Here is a 12,598-nt window from a genome sequence, read left to right as displayed (position 1 = left end):
GACAAGTGAACACACACACACACACACACACACACACACACACATGCATACACACACAAAGAGGTGGTAAAACAAACCCTGTCCCTTGCTGCACTAGTTGTGCTGGAATTTATGGACTTGAGGATAACAACACAAAAACATAAAATACAAATTTAAATGACTGAATACAAACATCTGGTACAAACAAGATTTTACAATTCTCAACATTTTCAGGGGAAGTATTTAATGTACCCAAGACTGTCTTGTAGGTGCTTTTCAATAGTGAATTAAGATCAGTTGAGTTCTGCCTTTTTTTTTATTGTACACATTTTTCTCATGAGCTGGAGGAAAACTGATGCGGACAAAGTCTTAAAGCGGTAAATGTCAGAGTGTTTCTGCTAACACACCCAAGTCTACCATCCTGAACAACAAAATAAGTCATCTACGACTGCTTTCCAAACCGGCCCATCTTGTCAGGTGAGTGTTTTTTGATCTGGTGACCCCTGATCAGAAGGACAGCATCATTTGTCAGTGCAAATTCAGATAAATACAAAGAGTCCACAACCCTGCTGTTGACTCTGAGGCGAAGTGGTGCTATAAGCTAAATGCTAACATAAACATACTAACATGCTCAATATGACAATGCTAACATGTTGGTGGTAAAGGTTATTATAGCATGTTTGCAAAAAAAAAACACAAAGTACAGCTGAGTCTAATGGGAGGTGTTTTCAGGTACCTGCTTATAAATCAAAGTACTGGACAGACTGGAAGTTTGACCTGATGACAGCACTAGATGGAAAGTTAAGTAAAATTCATCCTGTGGAGGACATGAATGTCTGTACCACATTTAATGTAATTTAATGTTTAAGCAACTAATATTTGATCTCTGGTTTCAAAGTCATACACACCCAAAAATCAAGCTGGATATGCTCCCAGAACGATTTTAGTGCCATAGAAACACAACGCTACCTGCTTCTTAGAGATTCACTGAGAGAGAACAATTATTATCTGCAGGACCACAAGTGTTCACAAGTCAGGGAAATGCAGACACGGGCTGTTTTTTTTTTCGTATTTGAACAAATTAACCAGTTGTGGAGTTTTCCAGGTGAGGTGAGGTTATCTTTTATCTAGTTCTGAAAACATCACAAAATGTTCAGTGACAACAGTCAATGCGATTTTGGCAAAAAGACAGAGCCTCCTCCAGCTATGATTGGTTGACGTTCCACACGTAACTTACATTTGATGGCAAGGTAACAACAGGATTTTAAGGCACCACAATCACCTAATCTGACTGAGTGACCATCTCATTTTCAAGACATAAATCTTGTGTAGTCTGATTCCAACATTTAGAGATGCCTGACTCATCAAAACAAACTAAAAAAGAAACAACAGCCTGATGGGTAATCAGATTTTTATGATACTGTGGAGATGATTGCCTTGGAAACTTGGAGATTTTGATCAGAACATCTATGGTTAACCAGAACCCACATACAAAGTTGCACAACAAGGTAGGAGGAGAGTTTCTGTTTGTTCAAACCACCCATCTATTACCTGCAGCTGTCATGAATTTGGCATAAAGATATTGTGAAATGGTCCAATTTTCTTTGAGAATAGCATGCGACTGCAGATCAGAGAAAGGAGGGCACCGAAACTCAATGAATGTCCGAGGCAGTGGATTAAAATTTTCCTCACGTACTGGTTTACGTGGGTTGAGGTTGCTGACCATAAATGTCCCTCTTTTCTATTGATCATCAACCTGTAAGACAAATATGACCCTGACAAACAAACTGCTTCTGTCTCATAACAATTCTAGTAAGGGAGCAATTTAGGACACTGATGTTAATCATTCACTGGTGGAAATACCCTGACATTAAATAGCTCCTGTCCAGGTGGAGAAAATGGAGAATGAAAAGGCTCTAAATGAATAGTGACTCATACACACAGTGGATGAAAGTGAGGAGGCCATCAAACACGCCTGTACTTTAAACCCCTTAGGACACCAGCACCACCACACGTTTCACTGTCCCAGTTCTGCGCAACAGTGAAAACAAGAATAGACGATTTCTCACCAAAGGCACCATGTTACATCATTTCTTTTGTTCTGTTTTTGTTCTTTTTTTTTTGTTTTTCTTTCTTTTTTTCTACGTAGTATCATTCACAGTGAAGCCATCAAGCCAGTCACTCACAGACCCGACAGATCAAGGCCCAGTGGTGTGAAATGTGTCGGCCATTTTGGCTCTGTCAGAGCTGGTGGCACGTCGAGCAACTGCTCATTAGAAGGCAAGTGTGACAGAGCCTCTGTCCCCTCCACCAGACGGGTTCGACTTCCTCACCCAAACAGGAGGGGGAGAGCGGTGAGAGAGAGAGAGAGAGAGAGAGAGAGAGAGAGAGAGGCAGATGGCGACTGCGAAAGAAAGAGGAGAGAAAGCAGGAGAGGGAGGAAGGCCGGAGGGAGAGTGAAAGTGAAAAAGAGGTGAGAGGTGGGAGTGAGGAAGAGATACAGTGTGAGAGAGGTGGAGGGAGCGAGGGCTGGAGAGCGAGCGAACCTGCCGGCAGATATCATTAGGGTCGGGTGCAGGGCTGTTTAACGAGCAAGCTCACAGCACCCCTCCATCCTCAGTGGCGCCTTCTGGCTGGAGGCCCCCAGGTTCTGGCTCCCCAGTATGAGCTCTGGCCTGTTCCATCAGGGCTGAACGTACGGGGGGAGTAGAGGGTGGAGATTTTTTTTTCTCTCCCCACCTGTGGAGCGCATTTGCCCAGAAACATGCATAAGCTTTAAAAAAAAAAACCCAAGAAACATTAACTCAGGATCTCACTCACACACGCAAACACACACATACACACACACAGCCTCGAGGAGGAAAGGTTTAGCGCGTGCCCCCCCCCCCCCATCTCCTGTCAGAGGTATAATTGACTCTGCCTGACACATAAACATAGTGGTAATAACCCCGGCTTCCCCTTGATTTTGAACGACGGAGCATACAGCTGTGCGAGGTGCTGGGGAAAAGTCACCGGGCAGCGGGCGTCTGAGGGCTTGTAGCATCCCCGCCGTCGCCTGTTCAACTGTGTGACTGCACTGTCGCCATGGGAGGCTGGGCCAGAAGACATTTCCCTGCAGACTTGGAAGGAGAGCCATTTTTTATTTGAATACATCAGTTGAAGGAAGGGGAGACAGATTACAATCACAAGGCTGAGAGGTTACATGAGATAGAGGCAAAAAGAACAGGGAAGAGTGGAGAATTACAGAAGGAATAATAGCTGTGAAGATGAATAAAACACCATGTTAGTGCCTGCACCACAGAAATATATCAAAGATATCAAGCTTTACAAAACTGTGACACTTAGTTTAATTGATTGCTCTGATGTGAATAACGCTGCTTATTATCATTTCACTAGTTCTCAACAAATCACATGAAAAGACTCAAATCAACAAAAATTGATCCTACAAACAAGTTGTCTTTATTCCTCAGTGTCACAGACCAAAAGAGAATGAATGAAGAGCAGCCACACTGTTTCACATATTCCTCCTTTCTGAATAATTTGAGTCAGTCAAACATACACTGTCCTGCTTCTGCACATACTCATCAGAGCACCAAATTCACAGCTGAAAATACTCCCCAACACACGAGGCTGCTCCTGTTAGAGTGAGGTTGCTAAAAACTACAGTGCCCATCAACTGTTCTCTCGAACGTCGCTAAACCTCTTTTAAAAGTGCATTTTTGTGTAAACTGTAACCTGTAAAAAGCTGTAAACACAACGTTTATATATGGCATATGGAAAACATTTCAAACAGTTGCCTGGTTGCACATTCAATTTCTGCTCCACTTTTAGTTTTGTTTCCGTCTCCACCAACTTCTGAGAAAAAAGTCCTGCTCTTTAGGAGCTAAATGCTCCACCATGTTCTGGCTCTGGGCAGGTAGCATATGGTGGATTTATCATAGATATTTTGCTCTGACAAAAAAAACCCAATGAGGGCGATGAGAGTGAACCAAAACAGTACATATGCATGTCACAAAACCAAAACAATGAACTGAAAAACACTAAAATGCTCCTTAGAGCGGAGACGGCCGTTGTCACTATGAGTGAATCCATTCAAGAATCATTTATGCAGCTTTAAGGTACACACACTACTTGTACCTTGAAGAACTGCTACTTGTATTACTTTAGGAGGAAGCTGAACCAAAGGTAAAGGTTTTCAAATGGGACCTTCCCATTTTTTAGCACCAATTATTTCCCCCCTCTATGCTGTGGTCTTCCAGTTGGAATAGATTTTGCAGCCCTTTAGTTTGACCTGAAAAAGAACCCTTAAACTGTGAAAGGTTGCCACAGTAAATCTGTGTAACGGAAGTGCGACTTATCCTCTGCAGCGATGACACTGGTCGTGACAAAGCTGGCAAGATAAAACCCCATGAAAAGTGGCTGTTGGTGACGAGAGCATAGCCAGGCAGCGGAGTGCGAGGACCGGGGGAGTTCACGAACGGATGGATGTCAGCTTGATCTATACTCAATCACCGCACCGCGAAGGTTGATAAGAAGGCTTAACCTCCTCGGCCGGTGAAGGAAATCTCCTGATGCCCACTTACATGTGTGCGCAGTTTCGTACGCACACAACAGGCACACTGACGTTTCCACATGTAGAGATAATGATGAACACAGATCAGATGATCCTCGGCAAAATAAGCAACATCAATTGCTTTGAAAGGTTTTCATATCATGTCACATTGACAGGGCCAGTGGGAACAGGATGAAGTGGGAGAGAGGTTATGGGTTAAATAGAGAGGGGGTGGGGTGGGGTGGAAACAGCAGAAGGACAAAAAGCAAATAGATAAAAAAAAAAAAAAAAGAATAGAAGAAAAAAAAGTTGTATAAAAGTTGAAAAATGTAAGCAAGTGAGTAAAACAAGAGGGGGCTGGGGTGGGTAGAAACCACTAGCTGAAAACAACATGTACTGAGAAGTCAAACAAGATAAGAGGAGAGAGGAGAGATAAGACACAGGATGAGACAAGGAAAGCATGAAAAAGAGTGTGAAAAAAAACTTTTTTTTTTTTCTTGTCAAAGTAGTAAAGCTTTAGCACATTAAACGTCTCCCCCACCCCACCCCCCTCCATCCTCCCCCCCTTTGACGGTAAAACATGAAGGAAAACAGATGTGATAACCCTCGCTGCTCAGTGTGATACTGTGTCAAGTGCCGAGTAACACGCACACAGACCCTGACAAACACTAACGGTGTGTGGCCAGAGCCCCCTATCTGGGTACCAGTGCTCATCATGACACTCCAAAGGGGCTCAGCGTGCGCACTGTCTAAGATGTTTAATTCATACAGCCGCCTGCTTGTGCTCGACATGAATGTGTGACGGAGGAAGATGGGAATGCAGAGTGTTATGCGCAAGAGCCAGGCAGAGGGTGATGCAGAGAGAGGGAGGCTACATAAATAGAGAGAAAGAGAGAGAGAGAGAGAGAGAGAGAGAGAGAATGTATGAAGGAGAAACAAGTAAAGGAAAGTGATGTAGGAGTATCCACAGTGACATAGAAAAACAAGGATATAGAAATAGACACAGCTGAAAAGTGTGAAGCATTACAATAATACCATAGGGGGTGGGTGGGGGGGGGGGGGGGGGTGAATAGATGATAGAGCACATGTTTGAGATGGATTCTCAGATTCACACAGAATGAGTAATGGATAGAATTAGAGCAGTAAAACTGAGAGAGAGAAAAGATGGACAGGGAAAAGTCAAAAAACTGTGGAGGGAAATTTCAGACACACACACACACACACTTGGACAAAAACTGTGGAGATTTCATCCAGGCAGGCGGTGAGAGCCCAGAGTGCTGAGGGTGTGTGTTGCAGGTCTCGGGAGAGGCAGGCAGGGGACTGAGCGCTAGTGATTTTCTGTCATATCTCTCTTTCTCTTCATCCCTCACGCCTGTTATCCACCTCCTCCTCCTCCCCTTCACCTCACCCTCGCCACTGCGGAACAGCCCCGCTTAAAAAGTACTACGCCGTGCGTAGCGTTTGTAGGGCATCAATTTCAATTCATCCAAAGATCGATTTCACTGTGGGATTCATCGTGATACCTGGGTATAATTAGTTTCTCAAAATTAAGACCATGTTTCTAATGCCACCTGCTCTTTCCTCGTCCCTTTTCCTATTGCAGCTATTACATCTGAAAGCTCTGGGTCTGTGCTGAGCTGGAAGAACAGTGCATTTTGTATACTCCCAAAATCTATACTTTCGAATAAATCATTCATTGAACCAAAGACGTAGAGGGAGATGACAAATATTTAGATATATAAATTTCCGTATCTGTTGCTTTTAAATGTATTAGCTTTCATCTTGAGCCTAATACTGAGTCTGAGTACTTTAAAGGGTCATTTTGACTATCTAGAATGCACTTTAAATGATTAAATTATTAACTATTATAAATGGTTAAAAGCTTAATCATTATTGATGATTAAGCTTTTAACCTTAAACCCTTTAAGATGAGAAAAAGTACTTCTTAGTAGAAAGTAGTGTCTATAATGTACTGTAATGTGTTTCTTAAAGCTCCTGAAAACTCGGCTTCACTGTTCAGTTTTTCACTAAGATATGAAATGTATACAAGTTAATAAGCAAAAATCAAAGTAAAGAAAGACACGTTTAGGTTTTATTTATTACAACTCACAAGTATTTTATAGAGGACAATTGCTTTTGCTGCTGTTGCCGTCTCTGAGAAGTGGAAAATGAGCAGCACATAACTTTGTACGGATCATGTATATCAATGTGGATGCATAAATTGTTTATGTGCACAATAGAAGTGGCAGAATATTAAAAATAAGCATGTAAGTACTCAGAGTCATGTGTGCAGTTGTTATCCACAGCTTCTCCTGCAGGGTCCAGGGGCCTGTTGGATGGTGGATGCTGCCCGATCTGCCAACGTCATCCCGCTCCAGCCACAACATCTGTCAGGAAATCTTTTTTGCAAACTCAGTAGGCATCTACATCTGCTGCGTGTAAGTAGATGTACATACACACACAGAATTGCACTGTGTGAGCAGATTTAGAAAGAGTTGTAACACCCTTATTGGGCCGCCACACACACACACACACACATAGAATAAACACAGAACACACTATACATGAAGATTAATCTGTTTATTATATACTCATGGTGATATCAATATCATCATTAATATCCATCATTAGGCACCTTATATGTAGATAGATTGGGAGTAGAGACTTTCTCTGCATGCCTGTTGGTTACAAAAACTAAATCGAAACATGCTGTCAACATGGGAGGAAAAGAAAAGTCTTGTTTGTCTTTCTGTTTAGATTGTGTTTGAGTTGTTGCTTAATATGTCTGCCATGTTTGTGTTTATGCACAACTTATGTGAAGTGTGTGAACGGCTGTGACTGTGTTTACAGCTAATTTGTTGAGAATTCTGAGTGTGTGTATGTGTGTGCTTTTGTACGTGTATTTTATACGCAAAGTCTGGGTTTGTGTGCCTTTTACTTGCGTGTCAGCATGTGAAAAAGTTCTTGTGCAATAACGCTGTGTGAGGTTTAGTCTGGCATTCTTTTGTGTAACAGTGCACTGTGTATCAGTGTCTATGAGTACATGCCAAACCTCTTACAGGTACTGGGAGACTATGGGCTGAACCAGTTCAGGCAAGTCCTCGGACACCTTGGCACAGTTGCCAGATGTCAAGCTGGTTATACCTGGATATCTGTGCCAGAAACACTGTGGGAAGTTTCCCCTCATGCCTCTGGAGGAAAATGTATTCCCTTGCTTCCCTCCCTGCAAGTACGGAACATACACTCTGGAGAGTAACAACAAAAGAATCAATATTTCTTTACACTCAGGGTTATTACAGTGCTGCAGCCTAGGATATGGATAACTAAAACACACTGCTACTGTACATTTATTATGTGATGGAGAGAGCCTGCAAGCAACTGTATGTCTTCACCCAAAGTTTAGACTGTCTGTACTAAATTTGTCCAAATTAATTTCAAAGCCCCTTTGAGAACAAAGGAATATATTTTGATGCAAACACTTTCAATAATCCTTTATAGCCACATTGAAGTCCAGAATTGCAATTGAGTTAGAATACAGAGTACTTTCTTTACAGGGCTACCATCACAAAATATGATGAAATTCAATGCAAGTGGTTCATATACTGTGAGACACGAGAAGGCAGCCTTATGCTCTTTTCCCATCAGATTTAGGGAACGCATGGATGTTGGTTTTGGTCAGGCTCTTATGTGTAAATTTTAATACTTCTGACCATATCCAAGCAAACTGTAGAATTTCACTTAAATGTCATTCAGTCAATGTTACTCTCATATGGGTCCGCTAGTCGGTTAGCTTAGCCTAGCATAAAAAGAAAGCGCGGCAAAGGGAGGTAAACAGCTAGTAACTGGCTCTGAGGGGTTACTAAAACACCTTTAAAGCTCACTAATTGTGCTGGTAGGTACATTTTGTTACCATTGGACAAAACCTGTCTTAATGCTAGGCTAAGCTAACTGTCTGCTGACTGAAGCTTTGTGTTTATTGGACAGACATGACAGTGGTTTCAATCCAATCATCTCTTGGCAAGAAAGCAAATAAACATATTACATTTTAATCAGATATGGTCAGAAGCATTTGAACATAAGAGCTTTGAAAAACAAAAGGTTTTATTGCCTAGAGCCAGGTCAGCTGTTTCCCTCAGTCTTTATGAAAAGCTAAGCTAATAGGCAGCTGGCTGTAGATTCATATTTAGCAAGTAGATATGAGAGTGGCATCAATCTTCTTATCTAATTCTTTACAAGGAAGTTAATAAGTGTATTTTCGCATAATGTTGAACTATTTGTTTAACACCACCACGCAGCTAGACTGACTAAGTTGTTTGAACGACATCATACTCAATTCATTTAATTGATGAAAATGGTTAGCCTGTATTATAAAGTGTAAAACTGGGTCTCACACTTTTGCCAATGCAAACCATTTCTTCCAGTTTAGTTGTTGACACTTTCCAATCTGAAATTGAGGAGTGGAGAAATTCCAAACTTAACGGAAGCTTCAGCCCTCCCCTTCCTCCCGTGGCCTTGACAGACATGGACACGGCATCTCCACCCAACCGTGAAATAGCCACTTGTGTTTTAGCCTGAACAACTCCATTCCTATGTGACTGTCTCTCTCTCTCTCTCTCTCTCACACACACACATACACACACACACACACACACACACACAGGGCTTGAGGCTTTTGTAATCTGGGAGGACTGACTGTACGTCCCAAAGATCTGATCAATACTATTCAATCTGCTTGCAGGTCCTTTGCCGCATTAGGCGACGGCCGCTATCCAAACAATGAATGGCTGGACACAGAGGGACCCGTGTACAAATGGAATCCCATTACAACGCAATGGCTCTCAGGGGCCGACGTTGACCCCCTTTTTTATTCCCTCTCCGCCAACCGCAGCGGCTATTTTATGCTCCTCTGATTGACAGCTCCCTTCCAGGAAAGGAAAGATGTTGTTACCGTGACAACAGCTCATGCTACACCGGTGTGGATACAAGCTTTTGATAAATATCACTCCAGTACACTGAAATCAGCAGGTGATATTTAGAGGTCATTATACTGGCTACAGGATTTTATAATGTATTTACACTCATAGACATAGTGGAGACGATGACAGTGATCTAAGTAACAGCTGTTTTGTTTCATGACAGACACATGTGCTTTTAAGTGCAGTTAATATACCTATAATATCAACAGTGAGTGGCCATTATTCACATTGACAGCAGAGATTTGAGTTTCCTCATCAGACATAAATAGGATACAGTGGTATCTTCCTAACAGACTGACATACAACACTTCCATGATGAGCTTTTGCACACAGCACGGCTCCTTTCTGCACAAGTTTCAATATATCGCATCTAAAAATAGTTTCAAGCAGTGAAATGGAAAGCAGACAAAGCAATAAAGAGTTGGAGATACGGAGGTGAGGAAATGAAAAAGGCTCCTCTTTTGTTATCTGTGATGTCTTTTCTTCTTTTGCTCTCCTCATTAGCAGTAAAGAATTTCAAGTTATAGCATCTCTTGGTTCACTGAGCCCTTTTCCTTTACTTGCTCCTTTTTTTTTTTTTTCCATTCAACCCCTCCCTTCTGGGGTTGCCAAATCAGTTTACCTACTAGCACAGTGCTTTTAGGGACTCACAGGGAATTTCCTTCTCGCGGCTCACCCCCCCCTTTTTTTTTTCTTTTTTTTTTGTCCAGGTTCTGCTTGATCGCCTTCAGATTGCTTTTCAGAACAACGTTGTATTTTTTTCGGGGAGCCAACTTAACCGTCCCTAATGTGATGCCAGGTTCAAGTGTTTATTCCCCTGCTAACTGTTTTCACAGTGAAGTTCTCTCAGGCTTACTGTCTACATTAGTAGAGCGATCCACAATATGGAGAGGGGAAGAGATACGGAGACTTCACCAGGCTTTGCCGAACACCGTTTACAGGATCTATGCACAGAATGAGAGAGAGAGAGAGAGAGAGAGAAAAAGCACAAAAACACACACGCATGGTTGTGTAAAATGTGTCACCCTCTTGCGGTTGTTGCAGTATAGTCTGTGAGGAGATAAGGAGAAAGAGTGTGGGAAGGAGAGGTGTATAGGAGCAGTCTTGTGGACAGACTTTTATTTTCTTCTTCATTACCAAAAGTCCTTAGTAGGGCAGTCGCAGGCTCAGCATCGTACCACAAAGGTACGCATGGGAGAAAATACACATTAAAGTGCTACGATGAAGGAGCTAACATGCCACAAAGAGACTGTGAATAATACTGTAGGTGTCACTCTTTACTGGAAGAGTGGGGGGTAATGATTTGGGATCAGTTCCGTAAAAGCAAAGTAGCACAAAAACATGGTCCAACCACAAGGCAATGGTTTCACCGTGTTTAAATGCTTTCAGGAAACCCAGCCAAGCAAACATTGGATTCTGGGTAAATGGTGGCTGAGGGTGGGGGGGCTTGGCTGTTGGGTGTTGTTCTTGAGGAAAGGGGGGGAAAGGGATGTATGAAAGGAGTGGAGGAGTTATAGCGTTTGAAGTCTGGTGGAGGTTTGGCAGCAAAGGTCAGAAATGACTGGAGATGGGACATCTGTAATGGAAACTATTGGTCAGACTCCAGGAAGCTGTGAGGAATTGTTTGGACTGCGAGGAAACAACGAGTCAGAACTCGTGGGAGCTGCTGAGGAGTGGCTAGGAAGAAAAGAAGGCATGGGTATTTTTCCAAATCAGTCTTTGGAGAAGTCGAGGACAGAAACCAAAAGGTGTGAAGCGGAGAGCTGTGATTGGTTCCAGGGAGAAGTCTGAGGATCACATACTGGGTGGATGTTGGCTAGGTGTTGGCCGTCTGTGTCCTTTCGTGACTGGGTATCCTGCTCCGTCAGGCTATGGTGAAGATGGAGTGCACTCCAGAGAGGCTGCAAAAAAAAAAAAAAGACAGAAGACAGACAAGATTGAAAAAAAGTTCATGTGAAAATCACAGAAAAGATGGTCGGGGGTGTGAGAAGGAGAGAAGAGTGCTCTCGTTGGAAAGAGGAAGAGGTTGAGAAAAATCACAAATGGCAAGAAAGAGAAAAATAAGACGAAAACAGAAGAACAAAAAGAGAAACGATGACGACCATCACAGGAAAAGCGGGGAAGGGGGGGTGTAAAACGAAACCGAGAGGAAATTAAGAAGTTGAGATCAAACAGCAAAAAAAAGAGAAAGGGCCGAGATAACAAGCATGGGCACAGTGAGGCATAAAAATGGATCAGGGGGATGGAATTAGAAAAATAGACGAGAGAGGAGGGAGATAAGAGAGACAGGATAAAAGAGAGAAAGAGGGAGAGAGAGAGGGGGAGGACGAATAAAAAGAGAGGAGACATAATTATAAAATGGCACAAGAAAATCAATGCAGTGGGCATCATTGTGCTTGCAGGCGCCGTACAAAAGGAGGTGGAAAGCAGCAGTGTGTCCATCAAACGCATACACACCACCAGCACATGTCAGCCTCACACACACACACACACACACACACACACACACACACACACACAGAGAAGCATTTCAAATGCAGAGTGAAGACAAGGAGGATGAGTCAGGCAGATGAAGCGGAGAGAGACAAGTGACATTTAGAGCTCAGTCAGAGCATGTGATGACAAGGCACAAAGATACATGCCAGCCCTGACTCTGACAACAGCTTGTGTGTGTGTGTGTGTGTGTGTGTGTGTGTGTGTGTGTGTGTGCATGCAAGGGAACACATTTGTGATTTTATATATTTTTCTCTTCACCTGTGGGAGCTGAAACTCAGGCCAGAGAGCCAACACAGACTTGAGAATTCATGTTAGCATTTTAAGACTTGAGGGTATAGTAAAAGAAGTGTAGTAGTAAAAGTCTCCAGATACAGTTTTCTAGTGGTGGAAGTTGTATTCCTTTGACTTCAGTGCTATAATTCTTATATAAAACCATATGAGATGTTTAAAGAGAAAATTGGTGTAATCAATCTTAATCTTGACTTAATTTCTAATTACTAACAATTTAGATACATCTGAAATGTGTTGTGTATGGGGTCACAAGCAAAAAAGAGCGGGAACCACTGGTTTCATCTGTATTTTACAAACTCATCAC

General features: G+C 42.5%; 1 protein-coding gene and 1 long non-coding RNA gene across 2 annotated transcripts in view; one reads left to right on the top strand and one right to left on the bottom strand.

Moving 5' to 3' along the window:
• The first annotated feature begins 1,270 nt into the window (after nt 1–1,270).
• LOC130183810 (uncharacterized) lies at nt 1,271–10,130 on the top strand. Its single transcript, XR_008829882.1, has 3 exons — nt 1,271–1,487; nt 6,838–6,969; nt 9,270–10,130. It is a non-coding gene; the product is annotated as an uncharacterized LOC130183810 (long non-coding RNA).
• Nucleotides 7,097–12,598, bottom strand: part of samd12 (sterile alpha motif domain containing 12) — a 101,247-nt gene continuing 95,745 nt past the window's right edge. Inside the window, exon 5 of the mRNA XM_056399528.1 lies at nt 7,097–11,408. Within this exon, the coding sequence (XP_056255503.1) occupies nt 11,377–11,408 (32 nt within the window). The 3' untranslated portion in view covers nt 7,097–11,376. The remainder of the gene's footprint in view (nt 11,409–12,598) is intronic.

Source organism: Seriola aureovittata, chromosome 16 (genome assembly GCF_021018895.1).
Source record: "Seriola aureovittata isolate HTS-2021-v1 ecotype China chromosome 16, ASM2101889v1, whole genome shotgun sequence".
Classification (NCBI taxonomy): domain Eukaryota; kingdom Metazoa; phylum Chordata; class Actinopteri; order Carangiformes; family Carangidae; genus Seriola; species Seriola aureovittata.
This window is presented reverse-complemented; position numbering and strand designations above follow the sequence as displayed.